The following is a 14,840-nucleotide window of genomic DNA, read 5'->3' as shown; positions in this document are numbered from 1 at the left end:
TTTCTGAACAAAATGCCACAAAGTCCCGCGACGCGGACCAGGTGGGCATCTCAGGATGTGCATTGTGAGCCCCATTTAAAGACCCAGAGAGCAGATATCTCGCGTGCCTACGTGCACCGACCCCGTCAGCCTTACCATCCATTCTCTCTTTTCTGTACAAAGGATTCTCTATCCCTCTCTTCTCTTGGTCCCCGACCACCTTCTCGACCCTCTCGTGGTTCTCCTCGCTCGCGATCTCCACGGTCTCGTGGTGGATGCCATTGATTATTATGTGTGTGATGATGTTGATTCCAGCCATGTCCATGCCTGCTGGAAGGTGTGCGCTCTCGGTCAAACTCGCCTCCATTTCCTCCCGCGAGATGTCCACCGGGAATGCCACCGTCCCATGGTGTGTGCTCTTTCGCTCGGTCCTTGTCTCCCTCTCTCGGTCTGTCTCTCTCCCTATCCCTCTCGCGATGCGAATGATCTCTACTGATGTGTCCCTCACGATGTGAGTGAGAGTGGTTTTGGTGATGAGGATGAGCATTACCATCGGCAGCGGCCGGTACGTGAGGTTTGGAAGCTGCGTCAAGGAGGGCTCGGTTGGATTTGTATTCGCAGTTGGTTCCGGGGGGGAGAGAGAGTAGAGACAAGATCTTCTCTCTGCGGAGTTTCAGCCATAATAGTTTTTGCGGATCGCGGAGCGCACCTCAGAGCGCCAGATTTGACGCCCTCTCCTTCCTCCTCGACCCAAACGCTCATGATATCCTCGGTCTGTCTCACACTGAGCACGCAGCCCACGACGGCATCCGCGTCGTCAAACTGGTCGCCCAAAAGGGAAAACAGGAGAGTCTCGAAGAGCAGAGGAGTGACGGGATGAGCTAGCCGAAGGGTAAATTTTCCTCCACTGAGCGGTCGACGTCAATATCAGGTTACCTTGCATGTCTGCGACTCACTCTCGCATCTCTTCCCAGACGCCAGGTCTGCCTATACGTCCGACAAAGACAAGCAGGTCGGTCACCGCTGGCAGTTCGTTCGGCGGGGTCAGGTGAGAGTAGAGGTGCAGAAAGGACTCGATCTAAAGGTCAAAAGCGGAGACGTGAGGCCGTTAGCTTGACGAACGGATCACTAGAGATATCACTGACAGATCCGAACTTTGCAATCCGCTTGATCTCCTTCTCATAATCTACCTTGGCACCTGGCGGCCGGTGGACATACGATATTGACCATCTGTGAAATTTTCGTCAGGAACGCCATCTGAAGGCAAGAGGGTAGCTCACTCCTGTCTGAGTGGATGACGCTCCGCTGAAGCCCCTGAGGGAGATCTTTCCGTCCTACCTACGGACAGTGACAGTCTAGCGGAGCCACTGAGGGAGGTCGTCCGGCGAGTGGGAGGAGGAGCGGTAGATGTCATGGCAATGATGTGGGCGAGAATCCAGGGTAACGATCCGTGGCGAAGGTCGATAGACTAAAGTACAGTAGCTGAGCTGGTCGGTTCGGCGGGCAGAGTAATGCTCTGCAGACCAGAACCGAAGCGAGTCCTGAGCAGCTTAAAGAGCGTTCAATTTAGATTTCGAGATCGGCTGCGAGGTCGCGTGTTACGCCGGAGTCACTTCTTTACTGGACTGGAGGGGAAGGCTCGGAATGGGAAAGTATACGGTCGTTGATGGGGGTATCTAAGGTGCGTTGGCTGTCCAACCTTCAATGCTTTCGTCCAAACAAAACTGTCAGAAGACGACCTCTCTCTTCGTTGTTGCTGTCTCCCGTACCACACAGCGATCACCTTGTTAAATTGCCTAACTCCCTTTCGGAGTTTCTCCGAGAGGCGATAGGCGCCTGGGCCAAAACAGCACGTGGCGAGGCTTGACCAAGCCTGACCGCGTCTCAAGGGTGGGTGCGGCGAGTGATCTACAGATTGTGTCCGCTGCTTTGTTCTACCATTGTCTTGACTCGTTGTGCTCCCTCGAGAACGCAGTACAGGTCAGCCAAGGCGGACTCAATTTACTTCGATCCGCACCTGCGTCTTCAATTGCCGGATAAGATCCCACCAATCACCATGAGCGAGAACCAACAATTCTTCGAGACTATCACCAAGGTATGTCGTCTGGCGGAGCCGGGTTGGGTTACAGGCAGCGCTAGTCGCGATATCCGATTGCTCCAATACACACAGGCTGCTGGCACTCCCCAATCCACTGAACTCCCTTCCAGCTGAAACCTCTCTGAACCTCACTGACGCTCCTATAGTCCTACGTGGATGTGCCCATCACAGAGGATGGAGTGGACACAGCTGCCTTTTGCGAGGCTAGTGAGAACCTGGTCAAGATCTTTGGTGAGGATGAGGCTCCAGCCGAGGAAACACTCTGATCCTCGCAATCTAGGGCTTTTTGGCAATCCCGCTTTCAGCGTTGTCGTCAATGACTTGACCGGAAACATCGCGGTGAGTCCCAAGTCACATGAGCGATCTCCATCGACGACCATCTGTATCACCTTCGACGGCATCGGGATCAACCTGTCAGTAACTGACCGCTTCCCCCTCCAGAAAATCCGAAAGTTCCTCGCTGCAAACCCCGAGTCTGCCAAAACGCTCGAGTCCCTTTTGGCTACGGACAAAGCTCAGCACCCGAAAGAGAAGGACAGAGACACGACCTCGGGGCTGATGTGGCTTTTGAGAGGATTGAAGTTCACGGCTGTCGGTGAGTGTGCCGTCAGACGCGCGGCAGGCTTTCACTCCGCTCATGGTAACCAGGCCTGCGATCCAACCTGCAGAATCCAGAGGAGGAACTCAGTACTAGCTTCACCAAGGGCTATGAAGCGAGCTTGAAAAAGTGGCATGGAATGATGATCCGACCAGTCTTTTACGTGAGTGCGAAGTGCCTTTCTCGGAGTGCGCTGAACATGAGCCTTCTCTGCCTCCATCTTATTCTTTCGGGGGGACGTCTGGCGTCTGCAATACAGCTCGCAATGAAAGCGTGTCCATACCGTGCAACGTTTTACCCCAAACTTGGCTCTCCGGAGGACGTTGTCAAGGTCAAAATGGAGGAATGGTTGACGGCTTTGGAGAACATTGTGGCTCACATGGAAAAGGTCTTCCGCGACGGAAAATACGGAGAGATCTAGAGTATGGGTCGCATAAGGCTGCACATGGCCACATCTTTTGCATAGCTGCGAAGTCGATGTATGCTCCAACCTACAGGCCATGTGCAATAGCCTATGACACCTGCCACGTGGGTTTTACCACGAATTGCAGACGCGTCGAATAAACAAATCAACTCATTTCAATCTCGATTTCGCTCCCTAAGACTGTCAGAGCGACACTCAACAGCCTCGCCAGCGCTGTGAGAGGCCTTAGAGAGCCTCTGTCAGGATCAAAAGCCCCACATACCATGGCGGACGATTTCAATCTCCAGGAGGAACTCCTCTCCCTCGCATCAGACGTCTCGTCCTTCAACATTGCCTCTGAACTCGATGTGCCATCCTTATCGGAATCAGCTCTCGACGCTCACCTCTCATCGGCCATAGAGACTGTGATTCATGATCCTGATGCCATCTCCAATGCCTCAAACATCACCTTTGATGTTTTTGCTTCAACCCTCAAACATGCCGAATCGCCATGCGTGGGAGGAACTATCATGACAAAACTACTCGATGTCATTCTTTCTGGACTAGGACAGCATACCTCGGCAGTCGTTAGTATGACGGCTCCTGGATCAATGGATGAGGATGCGGATGCGCCGTTGGTCCATAAAGCTCCCTTGGAGCGATGGGCGTTTCTGCTACAATGGTTTGTTGCTGTCGCTGAGAAGGGTGCTGGAAGAGCAGGCGAGGAAGTTGCACGGCCGAAGAAAGGAATGGGCAAGAAGAAGTCTTCCTCATCGACCACGTCATTCGTCTGGGCGGACCATCTTCCTCCGGTTCTTGGAGCCATGCATCGAGCCCTAAGACTCCCCACTTCGCGGATTTGGAGAACAACGTCGGAAAAGGAAGCGTTCATCTCGTGCTTTGTCAGGCCAGCATACCAACTTTGCGAGTCGGAGCAGCATCTCAAATCTCAGGACATTCGACTTGGTGTCTACAAGGTCATCTGTCTTGCCGTTAAATTCCATGGGCACGCCTTTGGAGCCCAAACCTCCGTCATTCAGAATCTGACTTACTTTGAGCACTTGTCCGAACCCATGGCGGAGCTTCTAGCAATTTTGGAAAAGGAATTCGATTTCCCTCAGCTAGGCGAAGAGGTATTGCGTGAGGTCTCGAGCAAGACATTTGCGCACAATGATGCCAAGGGTCCAAGGAGCTTTTCCCGATTCTTGGTCCGACTTGCAGAATTGTCTCCACGAGTCGTCCAGAAACAGATGCCACTGCTCCTTGCGCATCTCGATAGCGAAGTGGGTTGGGATAATGATTAACGCTGACTTGATCAGGCGCATCCCATGCGAATGGCTCTGGTCGAGATCATCGGTCTGCTCATCAAGGACATCTCCTCGTCTGACGAGGGGGACGAAGAGCAGAAGAAGAAGCAGATCAAGCGGTTCTTCGGTCTGCTGATGGAAAGATACCTCGACCTCAACTCTTGGGTCAGATGCAAGGTCCTGACGACGATAATCAAGCAGTGCGAGTGAGTGCTCTCTAGCGAGTCCGGCTCACTCTCTCCAGCCTGCCCACCAAATTTCCGAAACAGAGAGCTCAAATCACTGAGCTCACTATTCGGACACTCGAGGACAAGACGTCTTCCGCCAGACGATATTCCATTCAACTCTTGTGCAAACTGCTCGAGACCCATCCATTCGGTGCATTGCATGGTGGCACACTGAATCTTGAAGAATGGCAAGAAAGGTACGATAAGGTCTGCGAGGAGCTGAAAAAGGTGGACACCATCGAGATGGAAAAGGCTAGGAGAGATGCAGGGTTGTCCGAAGATGAGGACTCGGACGAGGAAAACGTCAAAGACGAAGCCGAAGAAGGGGGAGAGGACTCCGCCGACAAGTCTGCCGATACAGAAGAGCCTGGCTCGGCAACTAATTCGCCCTCCAGGAAGAAGAAACCTCGAGTCTCAGCTGCGGACCTGGCAGCCGTAGCGGCCGAGCAGACTTCCCTCGACCCTGCCCTTGTCACCAAGCTTCGACTCACCAAAAAGTACTACTCGGATGCCTTAAAGTTCATCAACCAGATTGAGTCTGCTGTGCCTACGCTGTGTCAGCTCCTGGTCTCGACTACGAAGACAGAAGTATTAGAGTCCATGCGGTTCTTCAGAACTGCCTACGAGTACAACATATCGAGCGCTGAAACTGGCATCAAGACAATGCTGCACCTCATCTGGACCAAGGACAACAACACGACTTCGTCAGTGGAAGAGGGGATGGACGGGCGTGGTATCAGGGCGAGCTTGATCGAAGTTTATCGCAATCTGTACTTTGACGTAGTCCCGGATCTGGCACCAAAACAACAGGTCAATCGAATCGCCAAGAACATGATCGAGTGAGTCATACCTTATGCGTAACGATGTTGATAGTATCAGGCGTACCTACGGCGCTACACTGGCCGAGCTCACCAGTCTTGAAGAATTGATGAGAACTATGGTAGTGGATGGCGGTGTTCACCCGGATGTCATCAACAAGCTTTGGCAAGTTTATAGTGAGTCCTGCCCCGCAGGACTGAGCCGAAACTCATGCAACGCCAAGGCACCGACCAGGAGATTCCCAAACCTCAGCGTCAAGGCGCGATCATCATCCTCGGCATGCTGGCCATTGCCAGGCGGGAGGTGGTCAGCGAGAGAGTGGAACCGTTATTGAAAGTCGGTCTGGGACCACATGGGATGGTGAGTCGCTGGGCTTCATCAGAAGGCGTTGTTAAGACATCCTCAGAACGACCTTGTGCTGGCTAGGTATACGTGTATCGCCTTGCAGAGACTCGGAGGGAGCGCGAAGAAGGTTAAGGGTGAGTGCAACATCGCGCATTCCGATTCACTATCTAGGATCTCTTACCGACAAGACGATGCGACTACCGATGGATAGCCCCATCTTCCTCAAGCTGCAAGAGATGATTCAGAACGCGCCGCAGTCTCCGCAATGGTGAATCTCACCGCTTATGCCATAGCTAATCCCGTCAGGTTCGGACTAGCCGAGCAGGCGATCAACACTATTTATCTCTTGGGAGAGCAGCCAGATGCTCTTTGTGGGCAGATAATCAAGAACCTCACCAACCGAGTTTTCTCCGCACCATCGTCATCTTCTGCACCACCGCCAGACACGGCGGACAGCATGAATGCTGGAACTGCTGAAGCGGAAGCGTCTCCGATTCCCTCCGGCGACAGCTTGGCTCCTCCTGCCTCTGGCCCGATTTTTCCTGCCCCAGGGACCCCAGCGCGAGACTTGGACTTTTCCGTTCCCACGCCTCAGAAGTCGACTGGCATGTCGCGCTCGGAATCGCAACAGAGTGCGGCAGGAGATGGCACTCCGGCATTCAACCTCGCTCAACTCGTGTTCGTCGTCGGACACGTCGCCATCAAGCATATCGTCTATCTGGAATTGGTGGAGCGAGAATTCAAGCGTAGGAAGGATGAAAAGGCAAAGGGTTGGTCGATGCTATGGGGGGCCAGCAGTACTAATGCCTCTTAGAAAAAGCAGCCGAAAAGGCTGCAGACAAAGACGGGAATGACCTTGACGCAGTCGCCGGCAACGCCGAGGATGACATTGGCGACCTCATCAGCTCTATCCGAGAGAAGGAGTTGCTGTATGGGGAACACAGTCTGTTGGCTATGTATGGACCGATGATTGCCCACATTTGTGCCAGTCCAAAGCGATATAGAGTGAGTGGGAGAAACATGAGGATTATTGGCATGCTGACTTCGCTACAGTCCCCTGCCCTTCGCCAAACGGCCACTTTGGCCTTGACTAAGCTCATGTGTGTCAGTGCCCAATTCTGCGAGGCGCATCTCGAACTCTTATTCAAGATCCTGGAGACCAGCAAGGATCCCATTGTGAGGAGCAATATTGTCATTGCTCTCGGAGACTTGGCAGTTTGCTTCGGATCGATCATCGATGATGTGAGTCGGATTACTTGAGTTTTTGCTGACAGATCAGAACTCGGACAGACTATATCATGGTCTTGCTGACCCCGACCTGGTGGTCAAGAAGAACACGCTCATGGTTCTGACGCATCTCATCCTGAACGGAATGATCAAGGTCAAAGGTCAGCTCGGAGAGATGGCCAAATGTCTGGAAGACCCAGATCAGAGGATATCCGACCTTGCCAAACTCTTCTTCACCGAATTATCGACCAAAGACAATGCACTTTACAACAACTTGCAGGATGTCATTTCGCACTTGTCGATCGGCGCACATGCTGTCGACGAAGACACGTTTGAGCGGACAATGCGGTTCATTTTCACCTTTATTGAGAAGGTCAGCAACAAGCCTCGTGCTGATGCTTGACGCTGACTTTGATATCAGGAGAAACAGGCTGAAGCCATCGTGGAGAAGCTGTGCCAGCGATTCAGGCTAGCGACAGATGAGAGACAATGGAGAGACATTTCATTCTGTCTCTCGTTGTTGCCATTCAAGTCTGAGCGATCGATGAAGAAGCTCATCGAGGGGTGAGTCGCCATGATGGCAACGCTAATTTGCCCCCAGTTTGCCGTTCTACCAAGATAAACTTCACGAGCCAGTCCTCTACAGCAGATTCCAGGAGATCCTGAGCAAGGCAAGTGTGACGGCTCAAAAATGTCGTCATCGTTGACACTGTCCTCCAGGCGCGAGCAAACAAGAGTCCAAATAGACCCGACACAGAGCTTAACGAGTTTGAAGCGGTGAGTGTCGGTGAATCTTGTCTCGGTTATTTACTGACTTCGTGTCAGATTTTAGCTGAGCATCAAGCGAAGGGTCTCGAAGAACAGGCTCTTGAAGCCGATGTGCTGAAGAAGACTAAGGCTGCAAAGAGGCGAGCTGCTAAGCGTCCTCCTGCCAAGTCTAGGAGAAGAACGATGCCTGGAGACGACGATGACGACGACGATGAAGAGGATGATAACGGTGTGGACGCTGAGACCGCGGCAGATACAAGTGCCAAGCGTGGCACACGGGGAACGGGAGTGGCAATGAAGCAGAAAGCGGCTCCACCAAGACGAGGTGAGTATCTCCAAACGAGGCGATTCGTCCACGCTGACGCCGAATCAAGGTGGGCGTCGAAAAGTCGTCGAGAGTGATGATGACAGTGACGATGACTGAGTGCCGAAGAGTGATTGTATTCCTTGTATACGGACCATTGCATCCCATGACTGTGCACAGATATTGAGATACTGACATTGGATTGCATGAAAAAGGGCATGTCGGCGATCTAGCTATGTATGTACAAGAGACGTGAGCATCTAGTCTCGGAAGCCATCGGTCTATACAATTGCCCAGCTTCTCGTTGGGCAGGTCTCGTGCACCGTGTGATATCTTTTTTCCTTCTGTTCTAGCACTCGCCGGCAGTACGGCCCTCTCGACCAATTTCGATATCCTCCGGAGCAATTGATTCTCAAAGCAAACAGTCTGGCTCAGCACATTCTACTCATCGTCTCGACCGAAAAGTGCGACCAATTGCTGGGCTGTCAAACGGCCCAATTTTCCACCACCGCCTTCTCCAAGTGCACCATCTGCCAGACTCTGCTTTTTCTGTTGCCTGACAAGGTCAGAACACGCTTCTGCAGCTTCGGGCAATCCGCTCACAGAGCCAAAATACGTTCATCCACCGAATCTCTGATGACCAAGCGTTTTACAGACACTGGTCTCGTCTGGCCCTTCCCAGGGGATCAGTCGGGTCTTCGCGGAGCAGACCATCACCCACAATGCGATGCGCCCTGTCGATGGCTTGCAGCTCCGCAGCAGGCGACCAAGCCATGTCCAAGCAGATGACATTGTTCGCAGCAGTCAGGTTCAGGCCGACTCCGCCGCATTTCATCGAAATAAGCATGACTCGCGGACTGTTGGGATCCTTGCTGTCATTGAAGGCCGCAACTGCAGCACTTCGATCATCTTGCGACAGTTTGCCGGTGTACACGGTATGCGGGATACCACGTCGTTCGAGAAATAAGGCAGCAAGATCGAGCATCTCGACGAAAGAGCAGAAAATGAGTGTCTTTTGGGCTTCCTCTACCTCGAAAATGGAATCTAGAATGAACCCTACCATCACGTCAGGATTTGACGGGCAATCATATCAATTCGCTCACCAATCTCTATCATCTTGGTACTCGGTACCACTTGATCGATCCCGCGCTCATCGTCTTCGTCGAGCTCATCGATCTCTTTCTTTGCGGCTTTGCCCTTGCCTTTGTCAATCTTGGCTTTTTTCGACGGTTTGATGTCCCCAGCATCATACTGGCGCGAGTCAGGAGCATCCATGACGAATGACATACCAATCTTTTGCCGGAGCTGGAGCCAGATTTGATATCCTCTTCTACTTCGTCTTCGTCTTCGTCATCCTCGGGAGGTCTGTAGAGGGCCAAAGCTCTGAACAAGAGCTGCCTCGTAACCTCTGCTCGACACAAAGGGCAAAGGCAGACACCACGGTTGACTTGGTCGTCTGTCATTCGATGGTCGTTGGCAGGTCTATTGAGGACGTCTTCGATACATTGGGCACCTGTGCGTCAGCGGGGCGCAGAATCTGACTCACAGAACGAGTGCTGGCAAGCGGTGATGCGTTCGTCCGTGTAAGGCTCGAAGCAGACTGGGCAATTCTGTGTGTCAGCCTGGCCTTGCAGCATTCTGCTCACGTAGTCGTTCTCATCATCATCAGTACGCGCTTGGGTACCGGGAGGGGGATTTTGAAGCATCGTATCGTAACGCTTCTTTAGCATATCCGACACCTTGTCAACCCATCCTTGACCCAAGAGCGCCACTGCTCGGCCGAATTCTTGCTCGTCATTGCCTTTTGAGGCATCGAGGTCGCCAAAGATTTCGTCATCGGTGACTGTCAGATCCAGACCATCCGGTGATACTTGATTTTTCGTCGCTCGCAACAACCATGGATGGCAACAGAGCTGCCGAAGTCGCATTAGCATGACGAGAATGACATGATAATTTTTGAGCACAGTCCCGGCTCGAAGATATTTGTTCATCCTGACTCGGGCACGTCTCTCGACACTGGCGTACATGGCTCGTTCTTCGGAGCTGAAGTCGAGTTGAACTATCTCCACTGTCTTGGGCGGAAGTTGGAGAATCTTCTTGCCGTTCAGTTCGCTTTCTTTGGTCCGGCGGAGCATGACTGTCCGCAAAAGCGCCTAAGTGGGCGAGTGAGCACAATAGGATGGCTAGACCCACCTGCGCTCGCTTGGCAGCCAATGTTGGTCTTCGTGCTGCAGGGGCCGACACCTTGGGACGAAAGTCATCCCATGTGATGGTGCCGAGGAAGCGAAGGTACGGAAAGATATCGTCGAGCTTGTTGTAGATGAGTGTTCCCTAGAAGATTCAGCGATAGCCAATCGCGAATCACGCACCGTCAAGCACCAGTGAATGCGACCCTTTAGCTTGACTACAGCTTTGGATGCAATAGTGTTTTTGTTGCGTATGATGGCGGCCTCGTCCAGGACGATACGGTACCAATCCATCTGAAACAAGATTCCAGCTTTACGGCGGGGTTGAAAAGCCTCCTCGTCGTCTGAAACGAATGAGTCACAGCCTGTGTCGCCGGGTTGCTTCTTCCTCTTCTTTTTCTTGCGCTCCGTTGCGTCATCCTGTGCGAGTGAGCAAGAGGCAGAGGAAGTGTGCTCACTGGATCGTGCGGTCTTTCACCAGTCATAGTACCGTAGGTAGTTATTACCACATTGACGTTCTTCAAAGCATTGACACTTCTGGTCTTCTTCGGGCCGTGGTAAATGAGGACCGACAAGTTGGATTTCGTCTCTATTTCCATCTTCCATTGTTGCATCAAGGCGGCCGGGAGAATAATGAGGGTGGTCTTGATCTTTGGCATCGTGCTGGGATTTGCGACGATAGTCGCAATGGTTTGCACGGTCTGACGATGGTCAGTGAAGTCTAAGCGGTCACCAACCTTTCCGAGTCCCATCTCGTCCCCAAGAATCCCGCCCGGAGATCCTGTCTTGCGTTCCTGCTCTAGCATCCAGTGGACACCAATAATCTGATCGCGTTAGACTTGAGCGAGGACTGCCTCTCACCTGATGGGGCATGAGTCGCACCTCTAGCCCTGGTAGACGATCCTCGAGGGACTGCAAACCAATGCCAGCTACAGCTTCTTCAACCCTGATGTCCTCGTGAAAGTCATTCAAAGTGGTTTGAAAGAGCTGAGTGAGGCTGCGTAGGTGTCAGTCTGATCGTACGATTGCTGACCCACGCTTCCGAGCTCTGAGGTCTGCCCCATTCCGTGCCGTATTCCATTGCAGGATGGAAGAGCTGATCTTCGTCGAGCTGGTCGATGTTCCTGGTGGACGTTCCGGCAGAAAGATATCCCATGTTGGAACCCGAAACGACAGGCTTGACATCATAGGCACCGGGCATGGGATGAGCAGGAGCCGTAATTGAAGCAGCACTTGAGGCAGCACTTGAGGCAGCACTTGAGGCAGACTGGATAGAATCAGCTTCAGTCTCCTGGTAAGACGTACATTGTTAGCTCGGCGAGCCAGCTTCAAGCGGGCAGAAGCTTCACAAGCAGCCAGATAGCGGGCTAGCGAAGGAACCGCATCCAGGATTGTTCGAGGTGGTGACATGTACGCAATCCTGCCTCTGTAGAGGACGATTTGATCGCAGTGATGTTTTCGCACAGCGATTTGAGCTAAGATTGCCGGAGGCAGATTGCTACGAGGTCAGTCGTTAAGAATTTAATGGCCGACCCACGATCTGAGGAGCGGCGTGTCAGAGATGAATATGCTCTCGCTCTTAGCCATGAAGAGACTGATACTGGGCGACATGTTGCGGTAAATATCGACTTGAGTCTGCGGAGTAGGTACAGCGGCTGTATGAGCCCTGAGATGCCCAACGGGATCTTCAAATCGTCGAAGGCCAGCGTCTGGCCTGGAGGCCGGGGGAGGAGGTATCGTCGCCTGTCGCCATGCATCGACGTGATTCACTTTGAAAGTCATCATTCGTACACAAGATTATACTCACTGGCGTCGGGAATGACAGAACGGGGCTTTCCAGACCTCTCGTTCGAGACGTCAGACTTCACCTCTGCCTTAATCGTTGACATTGAGCCGTGACGCGAAAGACCCTTGGCCTGTGTTGAGGTCTTGGCCGTGAATATATCCGCGAGAGGCAAAGTAAAGCGAGACGACGACGAAGGTTTCTCGTCATCATCCTCGAGAACGATCGGCGCATCCTTGTTCGATTTTCGCCTCAGGTTCAGTGGGATCTCATCTTCGCTCAGGGGGAGCACCTCGTCCTCTGATTCGGCGTCTGAGACGATAAGAGGCGCATCGCTTGATCCATTGCCTCGAGGCCGCAGAGCTGCAGACAGTTGGGAAGCGGTTGGCTTGAGCTCCCTTCCTTTGCCTTTGCGATCGAATTCAGGAACACGAGGTATGTTGGCAGACAAAGTGTTGAATGCACGGGATGATGCCTGAGAGGAGGTATAAGTTTCTCCCCCGATGCTCGCGTTCGATCCCTTCCTAGAGATGCCGAGATTCTCCTGCTTGACTCGAGGCTTCGACGCGGAGCTAGGAACAGACGTGGGAGTTGAATGATGCTTCTCCATTGCTTCGAATATTTTGGGTGTGGGAGCGGATTTTGCTTTGGCCTGATAGGCGTGAGTCGAGGCGTGGTGATTGAATGAATTCACCTCTTTCGCAATTCGCTGAGTACGCCCTTTGACGTGATCAGGTTCTAGACAGTGGATCTGATACCAGCTTTCAGCGTGGTGTCTGTTTGTGCCCATTACTTACCTTGTAATTGTACAGGGATCCGATACCGGCCTTCTTGCCGCCTTCCGGCAGATCCGGGTCAGCGTCGAGGATCACGTCCTTTGGCGTATCAGCGAGGAACTTCATGGAAAAGACCTGACTCACTGTCCAGCAATAGTCCTCCATACCTTCGCCGTGTCAGTCTTGGCATGCCTCCTCCGACTCACAAGTCGCCACGCCAAAACCATTGCCCCCACTTCTACTGCGACCGCATTTGCTCAACTCTACGATAAAATTGAGGTCCAAGGGGTTCTGGTTCCTGTGCTTGACAAGGGCATCGATGTAATCTTGGGACGGCTCCTAAGATTCCGTCAGCCAAAGCATCGAATCAAGCTAGTCGACCGGACACTTCACCTCTTCGTCATTGTCTAATGTTCGTTTTGCCAGCTCCCCTATCGGTAGCTCGCCGAGCGGTGTGCTCATGGGTATATGCTATTTTTGCTTGGAAGTTTCACCACCTCACAAGACCCTCAAGATAGGGACCGACCCGGGGCGGTGGACTTTGATGTCTAAGTAGAGACTGAACAAGGTAGAGAACCAGTACAGGATGAAGCCCCTTGACGCGTTGAAATTCCTGATCCCGCTCATGAACGGAATCAAAATATCCTCAAAAGGCACGATCAAAAGCCAGTCGCGCCCGCTAGCTTTCCCACGATCACCAAAGGTATGCTATGCATTAGGCTGTGTTCAAGTAGCTTTGATGCCGGACTCTCTATGCTTTGGCAGCCTTGCTGGACCCGCTCAAGATACTTCCGATGCTTCCCCAGACGAGCTTGGGACTCTGAGCAGCGTCCACAGGAGTCCAGATGCCAGTCTTTTTGTAGTAATCCACGACGGGTCCAGTCTGCGAGTGGTAGGTTGCGAGGCGCTTTCGCAGAGTCTCGGCGTTGTCGTCTGAACGTTGGATGAGAGGCTCGCCGGTGATATCATCGGTCATGGGTTTCTTGGGTGGGTTGACTAGAAAGGGCGTCAGGACAGGCCCAGAGCCGGAAAATGACCCCACTCACACTCCTTGTGGTAGGATCTTCCACTGGCGGGATGTATCAGACGTCCAGTGATTCGAGAGATCAAGAGAGCATCTGGGATCCTGAGCTCAATGGCGTGGTCAATTTTCTTCTTGTCATCCGCGAGCATGGCATCGAGCTTGGATGCCTGAGGAACAGTTCGCGGGAAGCCATCGAGAATGAACCTGATAGTCAGCCTCAATTGCGTGACTATACCCACCCGTTCTTGCAGTCGGCGTTCTCCTGCAACTCCTTCTTGATCATTCCGACCATGATCTCGTCAGATACCAAACCACCCTGGTCCATGATCTTCTTCGCCTGCTTTCCGAGCTCAGTCTGCTTTGCGACCTGGTTTCGAAGCATGTCTCCGGTAGCAAGATGGCAAACGCAGTACTTTTCGGCAATGTTCGGGGCCTGTGTGCCCTTGCCTGGAGCGTGGCGAGTCAGTTCCACAACTGTGACATGACTGAGTACACTCACCAGCTCCCGGAGGGCCGATCAAAACGAGCTTCGGACCATCAGCGGCGCCAGTAACGGCCTGTTTGGCAGATTGGACAGCATTCGAGGCTGATTTCTCTAGCTGCTCAATTTTGACCTGGAGCTGAGGGCTGGTCAGCAAGAAGCTGCGGTCTTGAACAGTCTGCGGGATAGCCATAGCAATATTGTGCAGAGCCTCCGTCCGAGGCAATCAAAATGCCGTGCATACTCACCTGGGACACCAACGACTTTAGGTATTCCAGCTCACCACCTCCTGAGCTCGATGACGCCGAAGCAGCAGACATGAGGAAGTTCTAGCTACAATGACACAGTCAGTCTACCGTTCGCCAACATTTTCACGTCCAAGCTACTCACCTATAGAGCTTGTCGTGACTGACGTAGGGTCACCACAGACGCACCTTGTTTCTTTTTTCTTTGGCTGCTGGGTTCATTTCGAGGTCCGAACATGTATATTATGTAATCAACTCGGTGTGGAGGTC

General features: G+C 52.7%; 5 protein-coding genes across 5 annotated transcripts; 2 read left to right on the top strand and 3 right to left on the bottom strand.

Annotated features, from left to right (window-relative positions):
* Window positions 1-42: 42 nt before the first annotated feature.
* Window positions 43-1,819, bottom strand: BD324DRAFT_646891 (translation initiation factor eIF 4e-like domain-containing protein). The gene is made up of 5 exons (XM_022017632.1): window positions 1,260-1,819; window positions 1,125-1,209; window positions 936-1,057; window positions 689-886; window positions 43-642 (listed from the first exon to the last, which is right to left on the bottom strand). Exons 1-5 carry the CDS (start codon window positions 1,391-1,393, stop codon window positions 132-134), a joined length of 1,050 nt encoding a protein of 349 aa, XP_021868853.1. The 5' UTR covers window positions 1,394-1,819; the 3' UTR covers window positions 43-131.
* BD324DRAFT_636537 (glycolipid transfer protein domain-containing protein) lies at window positions 1,820-3,186 on the top strand. The gene is made up of 6 exons (XM_022016905.1): window positions 1,820-2,074; window positions 2,224-2,308; window positions 2,358-2,416; window positions 2,519-2,672; window positions 2,726-2,838; window positions 2,935-3,186. Exons 1-6 carry the CDS (start codon window positions 2,036-2,038, stop codon window positions 3,094-3,096), a joined length of 612 nt encoding a protein of 203 aa, XP_021868852.1. The 5' UTR covers window positions 1,820-2,035; the 3' UTR covers window positions 3,097-3,186.
* A 73-nt stretch (window positions 3,187-3,259) lies between these two features.
* BD324DRAFT_594417 (non-SMC mitotic condensation complex subunit 1-domain-containing protein) lies at window positions 3,260-8,251 on the top strand. The gene is made up of 16 exons (XM_022013830.1): window positions 3,260-4,361; window positions 4,398-4,591; window positions 4,630-5,451; window positions 5,492-5,607; window positions 5,655-5,791; window positions 5,838-5,910; window positions 5,948-6,044; window positions 6,083-6,546; window positions 6,591-6,781; window positions 6,830-7,018; window positions 7,056-7,376; window positions 7,425-7,567; window positions 7,605-7,674; window positions 7,724-7,780; window positions 7,829-8,096; window positions 8,146-8,251. Exons 1-16 carry the CDS (start codon window positions 3,363-3,365, stop codon window positions 8,193-8,195), a joined length of 4,191 nt encoding a protein of 1,396 aa, XP_021868851.1. The 5' UTR covers window positions 3,260-3,362; the 3' UTR covers window positions 8,196-8,251.
* Window positions 8,252-8,266: 15 nt separating this feature from the next.
* BD324DRAFT_683521 (SNF2 family N-terminal domain-domain-containing protein) lies at window positions 8,267-13,393 on the bottom strand. Its single transcript, XM_022019190.1, has 21 exons — window positions 13,214-13,393; window positions 13,027-13,159; window positions 12,965-12,987; window positions 12,842-12,919; window positions 12,739-12,795; window positions 12,069-12,696; window positions 11,799-12,030; window positions 11,567-11,759; window positions 11,299-11,528; window positions 11,123-11,258; window positions 10,999-11,085; window positions 10,720-10,962; window positions 10,445-10,681; window positions 10,269-10,406; window positions 9,722-10,228; window positions 9,622-9,685; window positions 9,365-9,588; window positions 9,179-9,326; window positions 8,797-9,131; window positions 8,679-8,749; window positions 8,267-8,631 (listed from the first exon to the last, which is right to left on the bottom strand). The coding sequence occupies exons 1-21, from the start codon at window positions 13,280-13,282 to the stop codon at window positions 8,517-8,519; spliced, it is 3,948 nt and encodes a 1,315-aa protein (XP_021868850.1). The 5' UTR covers window positions 13,283-13,393; the 3' UTR covers window positions 8,267-8,516.
* Window positions 13,394-13,517: 124 nt separating this feature from the next.
* On the bottom strand, window positions 13,518-14,827 carry BD324DRAFT_636532 (adenylate kinase). Its single transcript, XM_022016904.1, has 6 exons — window positions 14,716-14,827; window positions 14,574-14,658; window positions 14,344-14,464; window positions 14,084-14,291; window positions 13,867-14,048; window positions 13,518-13,816 (listed from the first exon to the last, which is right to left on the bottom strand). The coding sequence occupies exons 2-6, from the start codon at window positions 14,643-14,645 to the stop codon at window positions 13,572-13,574; spliced, it is 828 nt and encodes a 275-aa protein (XP_021868849.1). The 5' UTR covers window positions 14,646-14,658; window positions 14,716-14,827; the 3' UTR covers window positions 13,518-13,571.
* Between the last annotated feature and the right edge of the window lie 13 nt (window positions 14,828-14,840).

This window comes from Kockovaella imperatae (assembly GCF_002102565.1).
Source record: "Kockovaella imperatae strain NRRL Y-17943 chromosome Unknown BD324scaffold_14, whole genome shotgun sequence".
In the NCBI taxonomy this organism is placed as follows: domain Eukaryota; kingdom Fungi; phylum Basidiomycota; class Tremellomycetes; order Tremellales; family Cuniculitremaceae; genus Kockovaella; species Kockovaella imperatae.
This window is presented reverse-complemented; position numbering and strand designations above follow the sequence as displayed.

What these genes read in the sequence shown, in the direction of transcription:
- BD324DRAFT_636537 (XM_022016905.1), top strand. Translation starts at nt 2,036, where the DNA reads ATGAGCGAGAACCAACAATTCTTCGAGACTATCACCAAG. An exon ending in ACTTGACCGGAAACATCGCG is followed by an intron (nt 2,417 to 2,518) that starts GTGAGTCCCAAG and finishes TTCCCCCTCCAG; the next exon opens with AAAATCCGAAAGTTCCTCGC. An exon ending in TGATCCGACCAGTCTTTTAC is followed by an intron (nt 2,839 to 2,934) that starts GTGAGTGCGAAG and finishes TCTGCAATACAG; the next exon opens with CTCGCAATGAAAGCGTGTCC.
- BD324DRAFT_683521 (XM_022019190.1), bottom strand. Translation starts at nt 13,282, where the DNA reads ATGAGCACACCGCTCGGCGAGCTACCGATAGGGGAGCTGGCAAAACGA. An exon ending in CTCAGCGAATTGCGAAAGAG is followed by an intron (nt 12,697 to 12,738) that starts GTGAATTCATTC and finishes CACGCCTATCAG; the next exon opens with GCCAAAGCAAAATCCGCTCC. An exon ending in GACACGCCGCTCCTCAGATC is followed by an intron (nt 11,760 to 11,798) that starts GTGGGTCGGCCA and finishes CTGACCTCGTAG; the next exon opens with CAATCTGCCTCCGGCAATCT.
- BD324DRAFT_636532 (XM_022016904.1), bottom strand. Translation starts at nt 14,645, where the DNA reads ATGTCTGCTGCTTCGGCGTCATCGAGCTCAGGAGGTGGTGAGCTGGAA. An exon ending in TAAAGTCGTTGGTGTCCCAG is followed by an intron (nt 14,465 to 14,573) that starts GTGAGTATGCAC and finishes ACCAGCCCTCAG; the next exon opens with CTCCAGGTCAAAATTGAGCA. An exon ending in AACGCCGACTGCAAGAACGG is followed by an intron (nt 14,049 to 14,083) that starts GTGGGTATAGTC and finishes GCTGACTATCAG; the next exon opens with GTTCATTCTCGATGGCTTCC.
- BD324DRAFT_646891 (XM_022017632.1), bottom strand. Translation starts at nt 1,393, where the DNA reads ATGACATCTACCGCTCCTCCTCCCACTCGCCGGACGACCTCCCTCAGT. An exon ending in GTCTGGGAAGAGATGCGAGA is followed by an intron (nt 887 to 935) that starts GTGAGTCGCAGA and finishes TCGACCGCTCAG; the next exon opens with TGGAGGAAAATTTACCCTTC. An exon ending in GTCAAATCTGGCGCTCTGAG is followed by an intron (nt 643 to 688) that starts GTGCGCTCCGCG and finishes GAAACTCCGCAG; the next exon opens with AGAGAAGATCTTGTCTCTAC.
- BD324DRAFT_594417 (XM_022013830.1), top strand. Translation starts at nt 3,363, where the DNA reads ATGGCGGACGATTTCAATCTCCAGGAGGAACTCCTCTCCCTCGCATCA. An exon ending in TTGCGCATCTCGATAGCGAA is followed by an intron (nt 4,362 to 4,397) that starts GTGGGTTGGGAT and finishes TGACTTGATCAG; the next exon opens with GCGCATCCCATGCGAATGGC. An exon ending in TTTTCACCTTTATTGAGAAG is followed by an intron (nt 7,377 to 7,424) that starts GTCAGCAACAAG and finishes CTTTGATATCAG; the next exon opens with GAGAAACAGGCTGAAGCCAT.